We start from the raw sequence: 21370 nt of genomic DNA on the forward strand, positions 1-21370 counted from the left end.
GGCTGGGGTCAGTGGGAGGACTGGTCCCGGGTCTAGAGCTCAGGGCTGAGCCAGGCTGGGGTGAGTGGGAGGACTGGTCCCAGGTCTCGGGCTCAGGGCTGAGCCAGGCTGGGGTTAGTGGGAGGACTGGTCCCGGGTCTAGGGCTCAGGGCTGAGCCAGGCTGGGGTTAGTGGGAGGACTGGTCCCGGGTCTAGGGCTCAGGGCTGAGCCAGGCTGGGGTTAGTGGGAGGACTGGTCCCGGGTCTAGGGCTCAGTGCTGAGCCAGGCTGGGGTTAGTGGGAGGACTGGTCCCGGGTCTAGAGCTCAGGGCTGAGCCAGGCTGGGGTTAGTGGGAGGACTGGTCCCGGGTCTAGGGCTCAGGGCTGAGCCAGGCTGGGGTTAGTGGGAGGACTGGTCCCGGGTCTAGGGCTCAGGGCTGAGCCAGGCTGGGGTTAGTGGGAGGACTGGTCCCGGGTCTAGGGCTCAGGGCTGAGCCAGGCTGGGGTTAGTGGGAGGACTGGTCCCAGGTCTAGAGCTCAGGGCTGAGCCAGGCTGGGGTCAGTGGGAGGACTGGTCCCGGGTCTAGGGCTCAGGGCTGAGCCAGGCTGGGGTCAGTGGGAGGACTGGTCCCAGGTCTAGTGCTCAGGGCTGAGCCAGGCTGGGGTCAGTGGGAGGACTGGTCCCGGGTCTAGGGCTCAGGGCTGAGCCAGGCTGGGGTTAGTGGGAGGACTGGTCCCGGGTCTAGAGCTCAGGGCTGAGCCAGGCTGGGGTTAGTGGGAGGACTGGTCCCGGGTCTAGGGCTCAGGGCTGAGCCAGGCTGGGGTCAGTGGGAGGACTGGTCCCTGGTCTAGAGCTCAGGGCTGAGCCAGGCTGGGGTCAGTGGGAGGACTGGTCCCGGGTCTAGGGCTCAGGGCTGAGCCAGGCTGGGGTTAGTGGGAGGACTGGTCCCGGGTCTAGAGCTCAGGGCTGAGCCAGGCTGGGGTCAGTGGGAGGACTGGTCCCTGGTCTAGAGCTCAGGGCTGAGCCAGGCTGGGGTCAGTGGGAGGACTGGTCCCGGGTCTAGGGCTCAGGGCTGAGCCAGGCTGGGGTTAGTGGGAGGACTGGTCCCGGGTCTAGGGCTCAGGGCTGAGCCAGGCTGGGGTTAGTGGGAGGACTGGTCCCGGGTCTAGGGCTCAGGGCTGAGCCAGGCTGGGGTCAGTGGGAGGACTGGTCCCGGGTCTAGGGCTCAGGGCTGAGCCAGGCTGGGGTCAGTGGGAGGACTGGTCCCGGCCTAGACCTCAGGGCTCAGCCGGGCTCGGGTGAGTGGGACTATAAATCTATAGACTCTGGAACAGTTCCCATGGATTAGAGGTTAGCTAATGTTACCCCACTATTCAAAAAAGGTGGTAGAGAGAAAACGGGTAAGCCTGACATCGGTAGTGGTGAAAATGCGAGAGTCCATTATAAAGGATGTAATAGCAGAGCACTTGGAAAACAGTGACAGGATCGGACAAAGTCAACATGGATTTACAAAAGGTAAATCATGCTTGACTAATCTACTGGAATTTTTTGAGGATGTAACTGGTAGAATAGAAAAGGGAGAACCGGTGGATGTGGTGTATTTGGACTTTCAGAAGGCTTTCGATAAGGTCCCACATAAGAGATTAGCGTGTAAAGTTAAAGCACATGGGATTGGGGGCAAGGTACTGACTTGGATAGAGAACTGGTTGGCAGACAGGAAGCAAAGAGTTGGAATAAACGGGTCCTTTTCCGAGTGGCAGGCAGTGACTAGTGGGGTACCGCAGGGATCGGTGCTAGGACCCCAACTATTCACAATATATATTAATGATTTAGACGAGGGAACTAGATGTAATATCTCCAAGTTTGCAGACGACACAAAGCTGGGTGGGCGTGTGTGCTCTGAGGAGGATGCCGAGAAACTCCAGGATGATTTGGACAGGTTGGGTGATTGGGCAGAAACATGGCAGATGCAGTATAATGTGGATAAATGTGAGGTTATCCACTTTGGTGGCAAAAACAGGAAGGCAGATTATATCTGAATGGCAATAGATTGGGAGAAGGGGAAGTGCAACGAGACCTGGGTGTCCTTGTGCACCAGTCGGTGAAGGTAAGCATGCAGGTGCAGCAGGCGGTTAAGAAGGCAAATGGTGTGTTGGCCTTCGTAGCGAGAGGATTTGAGTGCAGGAACAAGGATGTCTTGCTGCAGTTGTACAGGGCCTTGGTGAGACCACACCTTGAGTATTGTGTGCAGTTCTGGTCGCCTTATCTGAGGAAGGATGTTCTCGCCATGGAGGGAGTGCAGCGAAGATTCACCAGGCTGATACCTGGGATGGCAGGAATGACGTATGAGGAGAGATTGGGTCAATTGGGCTTATATTCGCTGGAGTTCAGAAGAATGAGAGGGGATCTCATCGAAACCTATAAAATTCTAACAGGACTGGACAGACTAGATGCAGGAAGGATGTTCCCGATGGTCGGGGAGTCCAGAACCAGGGGTCACAGTCTAAGGATAAGGGGTAAGCCATTTAGGACTGAAATGAGGAGGAATTTCTTTACCCAGAGAGTGGTGAACCTGTGGAATTCTCTACCACACAAGGCAGCTGAGGCCAATTCATTAAATATATTCAAGAAGGAGTTAGATATATTTCTTAAGGCTAAAGGGATCAAGGGGTATGGGGAGAAGGCAGGGACAGGGTACTGAATTTGGATGATCAGCCATGATCTCATTAAATGGCGGAGCAGGCTCGAGGGGCCGAATGGCCTACTCCTGCTCCTATCTTCTATGTATCTATAATCCCTCGCCCCCCCCACCACCCCCACCCCAAGGCCCAATGGTGTCCTAGGCCATACCTGCCAAGATGAGGGCCCGGAGTGTGGGCAGACACTGCAAGTGCTTCAGCTCCTTGATCTCGACGATTAAATTCCCCCTGAGGAAGAGAGAGATAATTAGGCTCCGACAACCATAGTGTAACGGGCTGAGTTAGCCTGATCTCACACCCGGTGTGGGACTGAGCCCTACACACACAGAGCAGGAAAGGCCCAGGCTCCATCCCCGGCCTGTGCTGGGTCAGTTAAATATCTGTGACAACACTCCCTACCTGGGCTCGTACATGGAGACCAGTCCTCTCGGGTGAGGAACAGGAGGGTGGGTGCAAAGTGAGAGTGAGCGGAAGGTGGCGGGGGTGAAATAAGGCTGCGCTCAGTGTTAGCCATGACACAGTAGGTCGCACTGAGTCAGAAGATTGTGGGTTCGAGACGCGAGCCCCATAATGCGGGCTGACACTCCTGGTGCCAGTACTTGAGGGAGCGGCACACTGTCTGTGGGACTGTACAGAAGGAGCGTTGCACGGTCAAGAGGGGAAGTACTAAGGGAGGGCCGCATTGTTGGAGTGGCCGTACTGAGGGTTTTCTGCACTGTCAGAGGGGCAGCACTGAGAGAGCGCTTCACTGTCGGAGGGGCAGTACTGAGGGAACGCTGCAATGTCGGAGAGGCAGCACTGAGGGAAAGCTGCACTGTCGGCGGGGCAGTACTGAGGGAGCGCTGCACTGTCGGAGGGGCAGTACTGAGGGAGCTCTGCACTGTCGGAGGGGCAGTACTGAGGGAGCGCTGCACTGTCAGAGGGGCAATACTGAGGGAGCGCTGCACTGTCGGAGGGGCAGTACTGAGGGAGCGCTGCACTGTCGGAGGGGCAGTACTGAGGGAGCGCTGCACTGTCGGCGGGGCAGTACTGAGGGAGCTCTGCACTGTCGGAGGGGCAGTACTGAGGGAGCGCTGCACTGTCGGAGGGGCAGTACTGAGGGAGCGCTGCACTGTCAGAGAGGCAGCACTGAGGGAGAGCTGCACTGTCAGAGGGGCAGTACTGACGGAGCGCTGCACTGTCAGAGGGGCAGTACTGAGGGAGCGCTGCACTGTCAGAGGGGCAGTACTGAGGGAGCGCTGCATCGTCGGGGGCAGTACTGAGGGAGCACTGCACTGTCGGAGGGGCAGTACTGAGGGAGCGTTGCACCGTCAGAGGGGCAGTACTGAGGGAGCGCTGCACTGTTGGAGGGGCAGTAATGAGGGTGTGCTGCACTGTCAGAGGGGTAGTACTGAGGGAGCGCTGCACTGTTGGAGGTGCAGTACTGAGGGAGGGCCACGCTGTAGGAGGGGAAGTACTGAGGGACTTCTGCACTGTCAGAGGGGCAGTACTGAGGGAGCACTGCACTGTCAGAGGGGCAGTACTGAGGGAGCACTGCACAGTTGGAGGGGCAGTAATGAGGGTGTGCTGCACTGTCAGAGGGGTAGTACTGAGGGACTTCTGCACTGTCAGAGGGGCAGTACTGAGGGAGCACTGCACAGTTGGAGGGGCAATACTGAGGGAGAGCTGCACTGTCAGAGGGGCAGTACTGTGGGAGAGCTGCAGTGTTGGAGGGGCAGTACTGAGGGAGTGCTGCACTGTCAAAGGGGCAGTACTGAGGGAGTGCTGCACTGTCGGAGGGGCAGTACTGAGGGAGTGCTGAACTGCCGTAGGGGCAGTATTGATGGAGCGCTGCACTGTCAGAGGGGCAGTACTGAGGGAGCGCTGCATCATCGGAGGGGCAGTACTGAGGGAGCGTGCCCTGTCGAAGGGGCAGTACTGAGGGAGCGTTGCGCCGTCAGAGGGGCAGTACTGACGGAGCGCTGCACTGTCGAACGGGCAGTACTGAGGGAGCGCTGCACTGTCAGAGGGGCAGTACTGTAGGAGTGCTGCAATGTCCGAGGGGCAGTACTGACGGAACGCTGCACTGTCAGAGGGGCAGTACTGAGGGAGCGCAGCACTTTTGGAGGGGCAGTACTGAGGGAGCGCTGCACTGTTGGAGAGGCAATACTGAGGGAGTGCTGCACTATCGGAGGGGCAGTACTGAGGGAGCGCTGCACTGTCGGAGGGGCAGTACTGAGGGAGCGCTGCACTGTCGGAGGGGCAGTACTGAGGGACTGCTGCACTGTCGGAGTGGCAGTACTGAGGGAGCGCTGCACTGTCGGAGTGGCAGTACTGAGGGAGCGCTGCACTGTCGGAGAGGCAGCACTGCGGGAGAGCTGCACTGTCGGAGGGGCAGTACTGAGGGTGCGCTGCACTGTCGGAGGGGCAGTACTGAGGGTGCGCTGCACTGTCGGAGGGGCAGTACTGAGGGAGAGCTGCACTGTCGGAGGACCAGTTGGGCCGAGCGGCCTGTTTCTGTGCTCTATCTACTTTGTAACACTATGTACCTGACGTTGAGGTATTGCAGTGAGGCCATCGTCTTGGAAAATCCGCGCAGGCTCTCTATTTGGTTGTCGCGAAGGTGCAGCTTCTGCAGATTGACAAGGCCCTCCAGCCCCTCAATCCTGTTGATGCTGTTACCCGCCTGTCCAGAGAGGGAGAAAGGATTTTTTTTTTAATTCATTCATAGAAACATAGAAGATAGGAGCAGGAGTAGGCCATTCGATCCCTCGAGCCTGCTCCGCCATTCAATGTGATCATGGCTGATCGTCCAAATTCAGTACCCTATCCCTGCTTCCTCCCCATATCCCTTGATCTCTTTAGCCTTAAGAAATATATCCAACTCCTTCTTGAATGTATTTAATGAATTGGCCTCAACTGCCTTCTGTGGTAGAGAATTCCACAGGTTCACCACTCTCTGGGTGAAGAAATTCCTCCTCATCTCTGTTCTAAATGGCTTACCCCTTATCCTTTGACTGTGACCCCTGGTTCTGGACTCCCCGACCATCGGGAACATCCTTCCTGCATCTAGTCTGTCCAGTCCTGTTAGAATTTTATAAGTTTCAATGAGATCCCCTCTCATTCTTCTAAATTCCAGCGAGTATAAGCCCAATCGACCCAATCTCTCCTCATACGTCATTCCTGCCATCCCAGGTATCAGTCTGGTGAATCTTCGCTGCACTACCTCCATGGCAAGAACATCCTTCCTCAGATAAGGCGACCAAAACTGCACACGATCCTCAAGGTGTGGTCTCACCAAGGCCCTGTACAACTGCAGCAAGACATCATGGGATGTGGGCGTCGCTGGCAAGGCCAACATTTATTGCCCATCCTTAATTGCCCTCGAGAAGGTGGTGGTGAGCCGCTTTCTTGAATACAACGGAGTGTCTTGCTCGGCCATTTCAGAGGGCAGTTAAGCGTCAACCACATTGCCGTGGGTCTGGAGTCACATACAGGCCAGACCGGGTAAGGACGGTAGATTTCCTTCCCTGAAGGACATTAGTGAACCAGATGGGCTTTTACGGCAATCCGGTAGTTTCATGGTCACCATCATGGAGTGGGCCTTTGGCGTAGCGGTAAGCATCCCCGCCGCTGGGCCAGAAGGTGTCGGGATTCGAACCCCGCTCCAGACAGTCCCAGCAAGTAGAGTCGGAGTTCCGGCTCTAAATTCTGGGTTGACATCCAGCGGGATCCAGCAGGTGTGGGTGGCCCCCATCCCTCGTATGGGTTGTGGGAGCCCGTAAAACCCTCCCGCCGTAGGACTAACCACCCTAATGGCTGGTATGAAGATGGTTACGGTCACGGAAGGAGCGTTTAACGCAGCCAGAAATCCTTCCACTACTTCATACTGTTCCCCAAAGGGAACAGTGTGTAGACACGATAAGAAGAAGATGGTCACCATTACTCGCACCGAGTCCCGTTCACCCATCACCCCCTGTGCTCGGAACGTCTCGGTTTCAAAATTGGCATCCTTGTTTACAAATCCCTCCATGGCCTCGCCCCTCCCTATCTCTGTAATCTCCTCCAGCCCCACAAACCCACCCACCCCCCCAACCCCGAGATATCTGCGCTCCTCCAATTCTGCCCTCTTGAGCATCCCTGATTGTATTCGCTCTACCGTTGGTGGCCGTGCCTTTTGTTGCCTGGGCCCTCAGCTCTGGAATTCCCGCCCTAAACTTTTCCGCCTCTCTTTCCTCCTTTAAGACGCTCCTTAAAACCGACCTCTTTGACCCAGCTTCTGGTCACCTGCCCTCATTTTTCCTTATGTGGCTCGGTGTCAACTTTTTTGTCTTTTAATCCTCCTGTGAAGCGCCTTGGGGCGTTTTACTGTGTTAAAGGTGCAAGTTGTTGTTGTACAGACACAAGCTTTTTATTCCAGATTTATTTAATTCACTGAATTTAAACTCGCCACCTGCCGTGGCGGGTTTTGAACTGCTGTCTCTGGATCATTCGTGCAGGCCTCTGCATTACTAGTTCAGTAACATGACCGCTATGCTGCCGTACCTCCCAATGGGGATGGTGAGGTGTCGACGGTTAACTCTTCGCTTTAACCCGCCCGCCCTCCTCACCCTAAAGGGCCACACCATCCCTGGTGATCTCCCAGGGCAGTGGGAGCCTAGGACTACCTCAGCCCCATCGGGCTGCCGCAGGCCAGAGCATCGCGGTCCGGTACGGGGAGTGGGGATGGGGGGCGCGGTTCGTATTATAAGAACATAAGAAATAGGCCCGCCCGGTCCCCAACATCCCTTGATTCCCTCAGTGCCCGACAATCTTTCGATCTCAACGACTGAGCCTCCACAGCCCTCTGGGGCAGAAAATTCCAAAGATTCACCACCCTCTGAGTGAAGACATTTCTCCTCATCTCAATCCAAAATGGCCGACATCGTATCCTCAGACTATGCCCCCTAGATCTAGACTCACCAGCCTCTCAGCATCTACCCTGTCAAGCCCTCGAAGATTTTTATATGTTTTGATTAGATCACCTCTCATTCTTCTCAACTCCAGAGAGTATAGGCCCAGTCTACTCAACTTCTCCTTATTGAACAGCCCTCTCATCCCAAGAACCTCCGTTGCACCCACTCTGAGGTAAATATATCCTTCCTTAGGTAAGGAGACTAAAACTGCCCAGTGAAGGTGTAGGAGTGGGACCTGTCCTGCACTGTGACCCTTGGCCCTTCTCCTGACCCTGTCCTGCACTGTGACTCTTACCCAGCCCTGCACTGTGACCCTTGGCCCTTCTCCTGAACTTGTCCTGCATTATGACCCTTGGCCCTTCTCCTGACCCTGTCCTGCACTGTGACCCTTGGCCCTTCTCCTGACCCTGTCCTGCACCGTGACCCTTACCCAGCCCTGCACTGTGACCCTTGGCCCTTCTCCTGACCCTGTCCTGCACTGTGACCCTTGGCCCTTCTCCTGAACCTGTCCTGCACTGTGACCCTTAGCCCTTCTCCTGACCCTGTCCTGCACCGTGACCCTCAGCCCTTCTCCTGACCCTGTCCTGCACTGTGACCCTTGGCCCTTCTCCTGACCCTGTCCTGCACTGTGACCCTTGGCCCTTCTCCTGACCCTGTCCTGCACTGTGACCTTTGGCCCTTCTCCTGACCCTGTCCTGCACTGTGACCCTTAGCCAGCCCTGCACTGTGACCCTTGGCCCTTCTCCTGACCCTGTCCTGCACTGTGACCCTTGGCCCTTCTCCTGACCCTGTCCTGCACTGTGACCTTTGGCCCTTCTCCTGACCCCTGTCCTGCACTGTGACCCTTAGCCAGCCCTGCACTGTGACCCTTGGCCCTTCTCCTGACCCTGTCCTGCAGCGTGACCCTTGGCCCTTCTCCTGACCCTGTCCTGCACCCTGACCCTTATCCAGCCCTGCACCGTGTCCCTCGGCCCTTCCACTGGTCCCTGACCTTCGGCCCTGACCCCTGACCTGCACTGTGATATCCCGCTCTGCATCCTCCCACATACCAAGTAGAGGTTCTTGAGGTTTGGCAGGTTGATACCGTGAGTGGTTTGCAGCATATTCCCTCGCAGTTCGAGTGTGTGGAGTTGGCATAGCTTGTGCCGTTCGAACCCAGAAACCTCTCGAATCTGGTTACCTGAGCAGGAAGAGACAGTAATCAATAAAACAAGGCTGACTACCCTGCAATTCCCTCCCTCCCAACCCCTCAAACACTGACTCTCACTGGGGTACGGGTCCCACAGACACTGACTCTCACTGGGGTACGGGTCCCACAGACACAGACTCTCACTGGGGTACGGGTCCCACAGACACTGACTCTCACTAGGGTACGGGTCCCACACACACTGACTCTCACTGGGGTACGGGTCCCACAGACATGACTCTCACTGGGGTATGGGTCCCACAGACACAGACTCTCACTGGGGTACGGGTCCCACAGACACTGACTCTCACTGGGGTACGGGTCCCACACACACTGACTCTCACTGGGGTACGGGTCCCACAGACACTGACTCTCACTAGGGTACGGGTCCCATACACACTGACTCTCACTGGGGTACGGGTCCCACAGACACTGACTCTCACTGGGGTATGGGTCCCACAGACACAGACTCTCACTGGGGTACGGGTCCCACAGACACTGACTCTCACTGGGGTACGGGTCCCACACACACTGACTCTCACTGGGGTACGGGTCCCACAGACACTGACTCTCACTGGGGTACGGGTCCCACAGACACTGACTCTCACTGGGGTATGAGTCCCACAGACACTGACTCTCACTGGGGTACGGGTCCCACAGACACTGACTCTCACTGGGGTACGGGTCCCACAGACACTGACTCTCACTGGGGTACGGGTCCCACAGACACAGACTCTCACTGGGGTACGGGTCCCACAGACACTGACTCTCACTGGGGTACGGGTCCCACAGACACTGACTCTCACTGGGGTACGGGTCCCACAGACACTGACTCTCACTGGGGTACGGGTCCCACACACACTGACTCTCACTGGGGTACGGGTCCCACAGACACTGACTCTCACTAGGGTACGGGTCCCACACACACTGACTCTCACTGGGGTACGGGTCCCACAGACATGACTCTCACTGGGGTATGGGTCCCACAGACACAGACTCTCACTGGGGTACGGGTCCCACAGACACTGACTCTCACTGGGGTACGGGTCCCACACACACTGACTCTCACTGGGGTACGGGTCCCACAGACACTGACTCTCACTAGGGTACGGGTCCCACACACACTGACTCTCACTGGGGTACGGGTCCCACAGACACTGACTCTCACTGGGGTATGGGTCCCACAGACACAGACTCTCACTGGGGTACGGGTCCCACAGACACTGACTCTCACTGGGGTACGGGTCCCACAGACACTGACTCTCACTGGGGTACGGGTCCCACAGACACTGACTCTCACTGGGGTACGGGTCCCACAGACACTGACTCTCACTGGGGTACGGGTCCCACAGACACTGACTCTCACTGGGCTACGGGTCCCACAGACACTGACTCTCACTGGGGTACGGGTCCCACACACACTGACTCTCACTGGGGTACGGGTCCCACAGACACTGACTCTCACTGGGGTACGGGTCCCACAGACACTGACTCTCACTGGGGTACGGGTCCCACACACACTGACTCTCACTGGGGTACGGGTCCCACAGACACTGACTCTCACTGGGGTACGGGTCCCACAGACACTGACTCTCACTGGGGTACGGGTCCCACAGACACTGACTCTCACTGGGGTATGGGTCCCACAGATACTGACTCTCACTGGGGTACAGGTCCCACAGACACTGACTCTCACTGGGGTACGGGTCCCACAGACACTGACTCTCACTGGGGTACGGGTCCCACAGACACTGACTCTCACTGGGGTACGGGTCCCACACACACTGACTCTCACTGGGGTACGGATCCCACAGACACTGACTCTCACTGGGGTATGGGTCCCACAGACACTGACTCTCACTGGGGTACAGGTCCCACAGACACTGACTCTCACTGGGGTACGTGTCCCACAGACACTGACTCTCACTGGGGTACGGGTCCCACAGACACTGACTCTCACTGGGGTACGGGTCCCACACACACTGACTCTCACTGGGGTACCGGTCCCACAGACACTGACTCTCACTGGGGTACGGGTCCCACAGACAGTGACTCTCACTGGGGTATGAGTCCCACAGACACTGACTCTCACTGGGGTATGGGTCCCACAGACACTGACTCTCACTGGGGTACAGGTCCCACAGACACTGACTCTCACTGGGGTACGTGTCCCACAGACACTGACTCTCACTGGGGTACGGGTCCCACAGACACTGACTCTCACTGGGGTACGGGTCCCACACACACTGACTCTCACTGGGGTACCGGTCCCACAGACACTGACTCTCACTGGGGTACGGGTCCCACAGATACTGACTCTCACTGGGGTACAGGTCCCACAGACACTGACTCTCACTGGGGTACGGGTCCCACAGACACTGACTCTCACTGGGGTACGGGTCCCACACACACTGACTCTCACTGGGGTACCGGTCCCACAGACACTGACTCTCACTGGGGTACGGGTCCCACAGACAGTGACTCTCACTGGGGTACGGGTCCCACAGACAGTGACTCTCACTGGGGTACGGGTCCCACAGACACTGACTCTCACTGGGGTATGGGTCCCACAGATACTGACTCTCACTGGGGTATGGGTCCCACAGACACTGACTCTCACTGGGGTATGGGTCCCACACACACTGACTCTCACTGGGGTATGGGTCCCACAGACACTGACTCTCACTGGGGTACGGGTCCCACAGACACTGACTCTCACTGGGTTACAGCTCCCACAGACACTGTCTCTCACTGGGTTACAGCTCCCACAGACACTGACTCTCACTGGGGTACGGGCCCCACAGACACTGACTCTCACTGGGTTACAGCTCCCACAGACACTGTCTCTCACTGGGTTACAGCTCCCACAGACACTGACTCTCACTGGGGTACGGGTCCCACAGACACTGACTCTCACTGGGGTACGGGTCCCACAGACACTGACTCTCACTGGGGCACGGGCCCCACAGACACTGACTCTCACTGGGGTACGGGTCCCACAGACACTGACTCTCACTGGGGTACGGGTCCCACACACACTGACTCTCACTGGGGTACGGGTCCCACAGACACTGACTTTCACTGGGGTGCGGGTCCCACAGACACTGACTCTCACTGGGGTACGGGTCCCACAGACACTGACTCTCACTGGGGTACGGGTCTCACAGACACTGACTCTCACTGGGGTACAGGTTCCACAGACACTGACTCTCACTGGGGTACGGGTCCCACAGACACTGACTCTCACTGGGGTACGTGTCTCACAGACACTGACTCTCACTGGGGTACGGGTCCCACAGACACTGACTCTCACGGGGGTACAGGTTCCACAGACACTGACTCTCACTGGGGTACATGATTCGGTTGAGTGGAGGGTTTGGGGACGAGCAGGGGGTCTGGGGACGAGCGGGGGGTCTGGGGGATGAGCGGGGTGTCTGGGGACGAGCGGGAGGTCTGGGGGACGAGCGGGGGGTCTGGGGGACGAGCGGGGGGTCTGGGGACGAGCAGAGGGTCTGGGCAATCACACGCCGCCGATAGTGCGGGCGCACTCACCCATCAGGTTGAGCGATTCCAGCAGCGGGTGGCTGATGCCCTCGGTGCTCTTGATGCGGTTCTTGGCCATGCTGACCACCTGCAGGAAGGGCAGCTCCTCGATGTAGGCGCTGGTGAGGGCGTTGTTGTCGGCGCACAGCCACAGCAGGTGGCTGAGGTTGGCCAGGGGCGAGATGTCCTGCAGGTAGTTATTGGACACGTCCACGTACCGCAGGTGGATGAAGGGCCGGAGGGCGTGGATGTCAGTCAGTTCACTGGGAACGGAGAGAGGGAGAGGGTGAGTGAGGAAGAGGTGTGGAGAGGAGCGAGAGAGAGGGAGAGGGAAACGGAGAGGGGGAGGGAGAGGGAAAGAGAGAGTGGAAAGGGGAGACGGAAGGAGAGGAAGGGAGAGAGGGAATGGGAGAGAGGGAGAGGGACAGAGTGAGGAAGAGGGGGAGGGAGAGAGAAAAAGAGAGAGGGAAGGGGAGACGGAAGGAAAGGAAGGGAGAGAGATGTTAAGCCAAGCAGCACTAAAGCTCTGCCGCCTTTAATTTTCTCGCCCTCGCCTCCCGATCGCTCCCCACGAGCAGCAACCTCTCAACAACAACATGCATTTATATAGCGCCTTTAACGTAGTAAAATTGTAAGATTCGCAATTTTCAGCAAAAATCACGCAAGAAAACTGGATAAAATAAGACTGTTTATTGACCAAAGTAAGCTTGCACAGAGAAACCTTTGATAAAAAGGGCATACAAAATGGCCGCCAGGCCCCGTGATCAGTTTATGAACCATTTTATTTCTGTTACTGCAAGCCAGACAGGCTTGTGGATTGAAGACAGTAAACCCGCGAAAGCCAGTATCTGGGAACCGAAACTCAGAGCAACAGCATACATATTCAATGGATTATAAGTACAGGATGGGGCCCATCAAGATATGGGCGGACAATGTAAAAACACTTATACCCATTTATCGTACAAAGGAAAAACCGTTTAGCAGCCATCAAGGAAAATGTCCGGACCGATCAATATGCGAACCGAGCCGCGGTGACAATGCAAAGGACATTAACAGACATTGTCGGCCAGGAAGGCCAGTTTAAGTTATCACCGGCTCCGTTACAAGACAAAGCGCCCCTGCAGAGATTTTCTGCCCGCCAAAATTAATACAAAGACAGGACTATGATTTGGCGGGAGATAAGACTGTCCCAAAAGAGTATAACTATGGATTGAAAGTCCATCTAAGTTACTTCTTCTTCACTGCCACGGCTTCTTGTTGGGCGACTTCAGGCTTCCATTTCTTCAAGAACTTTCTTCTACGAGGAACGAACGAAGGGCGGACGGTGCCCGGATCGGCGCCTCTTCCACTTCGGCAGATCGATGAAAACGTTTTCGTCTTTTTAAAGACGGACGGTTTCGGTAAAAGGACAACGTGGCCGGTGTTCAGCCAAACAAGGCTCGGCCACGACGAGAAGACGACGAGGGTGGCCCGGGTACTGGGGTCGGGAGATCATCGACGACCCAGGCCGACGGAGAAGAAACCCTCTGGAGGACTGGCGATCTAGGCCACAAGATTCTCCCATGTGCATAGCCTGCATCTGGGTCTGCTCCATGAACCCAAATCGACTTAGTGGATCTCAACCTTAACGAGCGCTCATTGAGGCTGGGTCTACCCCACCGCTTCGAGAGAGAGAGAATATCGACTGCGCCAGAAGTTTCCAAATCCACGTGACGACGGAAAGCGGTGCCAAAAAGGCTGCGAACCCCCTTTCTCGCGATTTCGAGAGTGGTGAGCATGATCCCAGGTTCCCCAGGTCGAAACTTAGTTTAGGTATAGGGGAGGGAGTTAAGGGAAATCGTAATGTGTTTCCCCTTTTACGATGTGCCGTGTGTTCCCCATTTCCATAGAGTCAAGTTCATAAATTTGTGCATGATTGTAGTTATTTTAATCTGTGCCTATGACATGTATTTTGTAATGCTTCAAACTGTTCAAAAATAAAAGCATCCATTTCGTGCTATTCAGCCTGGTCTATTGAGTCCTCTTCTCTGCACTACTGTTCTCTGCATCTAAGTCCAAGGTCTAGAACCGTAGGGGGGGGTGGGTCGAACCACTCAAGGGTAATTCTTGCACGAAGCCTGGCAGGGGGCCAGAAAGAGCAAGAGAGCAAGGAAAAACCCCCTACAAAATGTCACAGGAAGGTAAATTGCCCCTAAACCTCTGTCTCATCCGACAGTGCAGCACTCCCTCAGTACTGCCCCTCCGACAGTGCAGCGCTCCCTCAGTACTGCCCCTCCGACAGTGCAGCGCTCCCTCAGTACTGCCCCTCTGACAGTGGAGCACTCCCTCAGTATTGCCCCCCCGACAGTGCAGCGCTCGCTCAGTACTGCCCCTCCGACAGTGCAGCGCTCCCTCAGTACTGCCCCTCTGACAGTGGAGCACTCCCTCAGTACTGCCTCTCCGACAGTACAGCGCTCCCTCAGTACTGCCCCTCCGACAGTGCAGCGCTCCCTCAGTACTGCCCCTCCGATAGTGCAGCGCTCCCTCAGTACCGCCCCTCCGACAGTGCAGCGCTCCCTCAGTACTGCCCCTCCGACAGTGCAGCACTCCCTCAGTACTGCCCCTCCGACAGTGCAGCGCTCCCTCAGTACTGCCCCTCCGACAGTGCAGCGCTCCCTCAGTACTGCCCCTCTGACAGTGGAGCACTCCCTCAGTATTGCCCCCCCGACAGTGCAGCGCTCGCTCAGTACTGCCCCTCCGATAGTGCAGCGCTCCCTCAGTACCGCCCCTCTGACAGTGGAGCACTCCCTCAGTACTGCCTCTCCGACAGTGCAGCACTCCCTCAGTACTGCTCCTCCGACAGTGCAGCGCTCCCTCAGTACTGCCCCTCCGACAGTGCAGCGCTCCCTCAGTACTGCCCCTCTGACAGTGGAGCACTCCCTCAGTATTGCCCCCCCGACAGTGCAGCGCTCGCTCAGTACTGCCCCTCCGACAGTGCAGCGCTCCCTCAGTACTGCCCCTCTGACAGTACAGCGCTCCCTCAGTACTGCCCCTCCGACAGTGCAGCGCTCCCTCAGTACTGCCCCTCCGATAGTGCAGCGCTCCCTCAGTACCGCCCCTCCGACAGTGCAGCGCTCCCTCAGTACTGCCCCTCCGACAGTGCAGCACTCCCTCAGTACTGCCCCTCCGACAGTGCAGCGCTCCCTCAGTACTGCCCCTCCGACAGTGCAGCGCTCCCTCAGTACTGCCCCTCCGACAGTGCAGCGCTGCCTCAGTACTGCCCCTCCGACAGTGCAGCACTCCCTCAGTACTGCCCCTCCGACAGTGCAGCGGTCCCTCAGTACTTTGCTGACGATACAAAGCTAGGTGGGACAATAAGCTGTGAGGAGAACACCGAGTCTGCAAAGGGATATAGATAAAGTGAGTGGGCAGTAAGGCGGCAGATGGAGTATAATGTAGGGCAATGTGAGGTTATTCACTTTGGCAGGAAGATTAGAAAAACAGAATATTTTTAAAATGGTGAGAAACTTTCAAATGTTGGGGTTCAGAGAGATTTGGGTGTCCTCGTACAGGAAACACAGAAAGTTAGCATGCAGGAACAGCAAGCAATGAGGAAGGCAAATGGCATGTTGGCCTTTATTGCAAGGGGATTGGAGTATAAGAGTAAGGAAGTCTTGCTACAATTGTACAGGGCCTTGGTGAGACACCTGGAGTACTGGGCACAGTTTTGGTCTCCTTATCTAAGGAAGGATATACTTGCCTTGGAGGCGGTGCAACGAAGGTTCACTAGATTGATTCCTGGGATGGGAGGACTGTCCTGTGATGAGAGATTGTGTAGAATGGGCCAATACTCTCTGGAGTTTCGAAGAATGAGAGGTGATCTCATTGAAACATACAAGATTCTGAGGGGGATTGACAGGGTAGATGCGGAGAGGTTGTTTCCCCTGGCTGGAGAACCAGGGGTCACAGTCTCAGGATAAGGGGTCGGCCATTTAGGACTGAGATGAGGAGGAATTTCTTCACTCAGAGGGTTGTGAATCTTTGGAATTCTCTGCCTCAGAGGGCTGTGGAGGCTGAGTCTTTGGGTATATTCAAGGCTGAGATCGATAGATTTTTGGACTCTCGGGGAATCGAGGGATATGGGGATCGGGCGGGGAAGTGGAGTTGAGGTCGATGATCAGCCATCATCTTATTAAATGGTGGAGCATTTATATAGCGCCTTTAATCTAGTAAAATGTCACAGGAGATGTTCCCCAAGTTTCCCGGTGCCTCCGTACTCACCGGTCCTTCAGTTCCACGCGGACGTAGGCGTGTGCGAGCGCGTTGCCGGTCTTGCACAGTAGCGACAGGCTCTCCGCCAGCATCTCAATGGTTAGCGGGTTCGGTGCCGGCTGGAGCGAGAGGGGAGGGCAAAGGTCAGGAGGCGGTTGGTGGGGCGACGCTCGTCAGTCGCCAGTTAATAACCGGCCGCGTGCGGAACCTGGCGGCACGCACTGGGACTGCACAGTGCCATCCCACACGCTCAGGGGAAGGAGGTACCCGATTACACAGTCCGATCCCACACTCCCCCGGGGTGAGTGACACCCGATTACACAGTCCGATCCCACACTCCCCGGGGCGGGTGACCCCCGATTACACAGTCCGATCCCACACTCCCCGGGGTGAGTGACAGCCGATTACACAGTCCGATCCCACACTCCCCGGGACGGTGACCCCCGATTACACAGTCCGATCCCACACTCCCGGGGTGAGTGACCCCCGATTACACAGTCCGATCCCACACTCCCCGGGACGGTGACCCCCAATTACACAGTCCGATCCCACACTCCCCCGGGGTGAGTGACAGCCGATTACACAGTCCGATCCCACACTCCCCCGGGACGGTGACCCCCGATTACACAGTCCGATCCCACACTCCCCGGGGTGAGTGACAGCCGATTACACAGTCCGATCCCACACTCCCCCGGGACGGTGACCCCCGATTACACAGTCCGATCCCACACTCCCCGGGGTGAGTGACAGCCGATTACACAGTCCGATCCCACACTCCCCGGGACGGGTGACCCCCGATTACACAGTCCGATCCCACACTCCCCCGGGGTGAGTGACCCCCGATTACACAGTCCGATCCCACACTCCCCCGGGGTGAGTGACAGCCGATTACACAGTCCGATCCCATACTCCCCCGGGGTGAGTGACAGCCGATTACACAGTCCGATCCCATACTCCCCCGGGGTGAGTGACAGCCGATTACACAGTCCGATCCCACACTCCCCGGGGCGGGTGACTCCCGATTACACAGTCCGATCCCATACTCCCCCGGGGTGAGTGACCCCCGATTACACAGTCCGATCCCACACTCCCCGAGACGGGTGACCCCCGATTACACAGTCCGATCCCATACTCCCCCGGGGTGAGTGACCCCCGATTACACAGTCCGATCCCACACTCCCCGGGATGGGTGACCCCCGATTACACAGTCCGATCCCATACACCCCGGGACGGGTGACCCCCCTATTACAGAGTCCGATCCCACACGCCCCGAGACGGCCCCAGATTACAGAGTCCGATCCCACACGCCCCCCAGGACGATCCGCAATTACACAGTCCGATCCGATACTCCCCGGGACAGCCCCCAATTACACAGTTCCGATCCCACACTGGCGAGGACAGTCCCTGATTACAAAGTATGATCCCACAGGGGGGGGGGTCCTCAATTACACAGTCCGATCCCACACTCTTGGTGTGGGGGGTCCACGATTACACAGTCCGATCCCACACTCTCAGGGGGTGGGGTGGGGGGTCCCCGATTACTCAGTCCGATCCCACACTCTCAGGGGGTGGGGTGGGGGGTCCCCGATTACTCAGTCCGATCCCACACTCTCAGGGGGTGGGGTGGGGGTCCCCGATTACTCAGTCCGATCCCACACTCTCAGGGGGTGGGGTGGGGGGTCCCCGACTGCACAGTCCAATCCCGATTCCACCCCGTTAGCCCCGCCCTGTTCCCCATCTTCTCGGTGGTGCAGTGGTGAGCTGTGGCTGGACAAACGCAGGTCGGTGGTTTGGCAGACATTGTACACGTGACATAACACGTGTCCCAGCACACGTGAGGGGTGGGCGGGACCGAAAACACACACAAGTGATGCTGTTGCTGCAGACCCAAGTGCACAGTACCAGACCTGTGAACAGCAAACATGAACAGACGTGCAGAGACACAGACGTGAGCAGACACTGACACAGACGTGTGCAGACACTGACACAGATGTGCGCAGACAGAGACATGCGCAGACACAGACACAGATGTGCACAAACACAGACACTGACACGAGCAGGCACAGACTCGAGCAGACACAGACTCGAGCAGGCACAGACTTGAGCAGGCACAGACACGAGCAGGCACAGACACGAGCAGGCACAGACTCGAGCAGGCACAGACACGAGCAGGCACAGACACGAGCAGGCACAGACTCGAGCAGGCACAGACTCGAGCAGGCACAGACACGAGCAGGCACAGACTCGAGCAGGCACAGACTCGAGCAGGCACAGACTCGAGCAGGCACAGACACGAGCAGGCACAGACTCGAGCAGGCACAGACTCGAGCAGGCACAGACACGAGCAGGCACAGACTCGAGCAGGCACAGACTCGAGCAGGCACAGACACAAGCAGGCACAGACTCGAGCATGTAGTGTGTGTACCTTTAAGAGAGAACTACTTTTACAGCTCCTGTATACTGTAGTACCGGCAGTGACCACACCTGTATATAAGCCTTGAGCATGCCTCTGTACCCCAGTCTTGAGACTACCCTCCTCCAGTAAATACCTGTTGATTGTTAAGTTACAGCATCCGTGTAGTTATTGAAAAACATCATACTCTCAGAATCACGGATCTAACAGTGGCGACGAGTGTCGATTCGAATCTACCTGCAACTCTGCATTTCCCTTCGAGGATTCGCTCCGGGAGGACGGTGGAAGAAAGTCGAGGCCAGAAACACGGGCGTCGACCACGAGCAACCGCCCAGTCGTCCGGCAGAGAGTGAACATCGCAGGGGAGGCTGTTGAGAGCCGGGCTTGGTTCCCCAGCCACGACGATCCAGCAACAGACTGGCAACAGGTACAGCGCAGACCCTTCCCGGACAGCGGCGGCTGGAGCTGACCGACGGCGGAGAGAAAGCCGAGCAGCGTCGACGGGGTAAGACAGAGGGTGAAGCGCACAGGGCGCAGCCGGGGATTGAAAACCGAGCGGCGTCGAGGAAAAACAAAACGGAGAGAGAGAGGGTAAAGCAACAGCCGGGTTCAGGACCGAGCGGCGGAAACGGGAAAGGCGCACAGAAAGAAAAAAAACAAAACGCGCAGAGCACAGCCAGGGCTCAAGGGCTGAACAGTGTCCGCGGGGAGAAGAAGGGAGAGCGCGAGAGACGCCATTGAGCCGCGGAGAAGAAGGAAGAGCGCGGGAGACACCATTTTTAGAAGCCACAGCGGAGAAGAAGGGCGAGCGCGGGAATGAAGGAAAGCGCGGGAGACGCCATTTTGTGCCAGCGGAGAAGGGGAAACGCGGGAGACGCCATATTTGACAGTTAAATCACACCCAGGGATGCCGAAGAGTGGCAGTATCTCTACGTTCGACAATGAAGTCGAAGATTGGGCGACATATGTGGAACGTATTGAAGTGTACTGCAGGGCGAATGAAGTGCCAGATGCTAGGAAAGCACTGGTTTTGTTAAATTCCATGGGTGCAAAAACCTATGTGTTACTGCGAAACCTAATAACCCCAGAGAAGCCTGTGAACAAGAATCTCGAAAGCATAGTGTCAATCCTACAGGACCACTTAAACCCCACACCGCTGCTGATAGCAGAACGATTTAAGTTCCACAAAAGGAACCAACACAAAGACGAAAGCAATGCTGAGTACTTAACGGAACTGCGCAAGCTATCGAAACACTGCCAGTTTGGAGCGGGACTAGCAGATACGTTAAGGGACAAGTTTGTGTGTGGGCTGCAAAGTGAGGGAACCCAGAAACGGCTTCTATCAGAAAAGGATCTTACGCTGGACAAGGCTTTCAGTATGGCAGTATCACACGAAGCAGCCACAAGGGGCACTGCAGAGATACAACGGAGACCGCAAGAATATGGCACCAATGAAATGTCCTATGGAACAGGGAAGTGTTATCGCTGCGGCAGAACAACACACGACCAGAAGGATTGTTGGTTCAAGGACCAAGTGTGCAGACAGTGTGGAAAAGCAGGACACATAGCAAGAGTCTGCAGGTCTGAGAAGAAAACCAACAGTAAGAAATCTCCACAGGAGAAGTACAAAAAGGTACACCAGGTGATGGACTGTAGTTCAGACGAACAGAAAAGTGACACAGACTCCGGAAGCAAGGAGCTGGGTTGTCTGAAACTACATAAGGTAACCAAAATGGAGGATCACCAGACTATCTGGGTTACACTCAAGATAGACGGAGTCCAAGTGAAAATGGAATTGGACACTGGATCAGCCCTAACAGTCATAAACCAAAGGGACTACAAGCGGCTATTCTCACATATACCCTTGAAAGCTACAGAGATTGTCTTGAAGATGTACACGGGGCAAAAAGTCTACCCCAAAGGAAAAATAAGGGTGAAAGTGATATATAAAGGCCAGGAAATACCTAAAATGGATATATATGTATTGCCAGATGGAGGACCACCACTGCTAGGACGTGAATGGATCCGGAAGATACAATTAGATTGGCATTCCATACAGGCACTGAAGGTTGAGGCCAAGAGGGATGACGACGTCACACCTGGACGACTGTCAAAAATGCTAACTGACGCAAAAGAAGTGTTCCAGGAGGGACTCGGAACACTAAAAGGCATAACAGCAACGATTAAAATAGAGGAAAATGCAAGCCCAAAGTTTCTTAAGGCCAGACCGGTGCCTTATGCGATCAGACCAGCTGTCGAAGCAGAGCTGGAAGGGTTGGAACGTTCAGGAGTACTGTCCAAAGTAGACTGGAGCGAGTGGGCTACACCCATCGTTCCTGTAATGAAGAGGTCGTTGAGTAATAC

At 56.3% G+C, this 21370-nt stretch overlaps 2 protein-coding genes across 3 annotated transcripts in view; one reads left to right on the forward strand and one right to left on the reverse strand.

Annotated features, from left to right (window-relative positions):
- Nucleotides 1–21370, reverse strand: part of LOC147091273 (leucine-rich repeat-containing protein 23-like) — a 48812-nt gene that overhangs the window by 15467 nt on the left and 11975 nt on the right. For both annotated transcript variants that reach the window (XM_085976701.1, XM_085976700.1), the window contains exons 3-7: nt 16603–16712; nt 12352–12605; nt 8663–8793; nt 5208–5344; nt 2831–2907 (exon numbers count right to left, since the gene is read on the reverse strand). In XM_085976701.1, coding sequence (XP_085832827.1) covers nt 2831–2907; nt 5208–5344; nt 8663–8793; nt 12352–12605; nt 16603–16712 — 709 coding nt within the window. The remainder of the gene's footprint in view (nt 1–2830; nt 2908–5207; nt 5345–8662; nt 8794–12351; nt 12606–16602; nt 16713–21370) is intronic.
- LOC147091274 (uncharacterized) lies at nt 3091–5118 on the forward strand (the record flags this gene model as incomplete). The annotated part of the gene is made up of 3 exons (XM_085976662.1): nt 3091–3110; nt 3402–3792; nt 4837–5118. Coding segments are annotated over exons 1-3 (693 nt in total), but the record flags the coding sequence as incomplete, so codon positions are not given.

This window comes from Somniosus microcephalus, unplaced genomic scaffold (genome assembly GCF_052327205.1).
Source record: "Somniosus microcephalus isolate GS21.2 unplaced genomic scaffold, FLI_Smic_1.0 unresolved_chr3, whole genome shotgun sequence".
Taxonomy (NCBI): domain Eukaryota; kingdom Metazoa; phylum Chordata; class Chondrichthyes; order Squaliformes; family Somniosidae; genus Somniosus; species Somniosus microcephalus.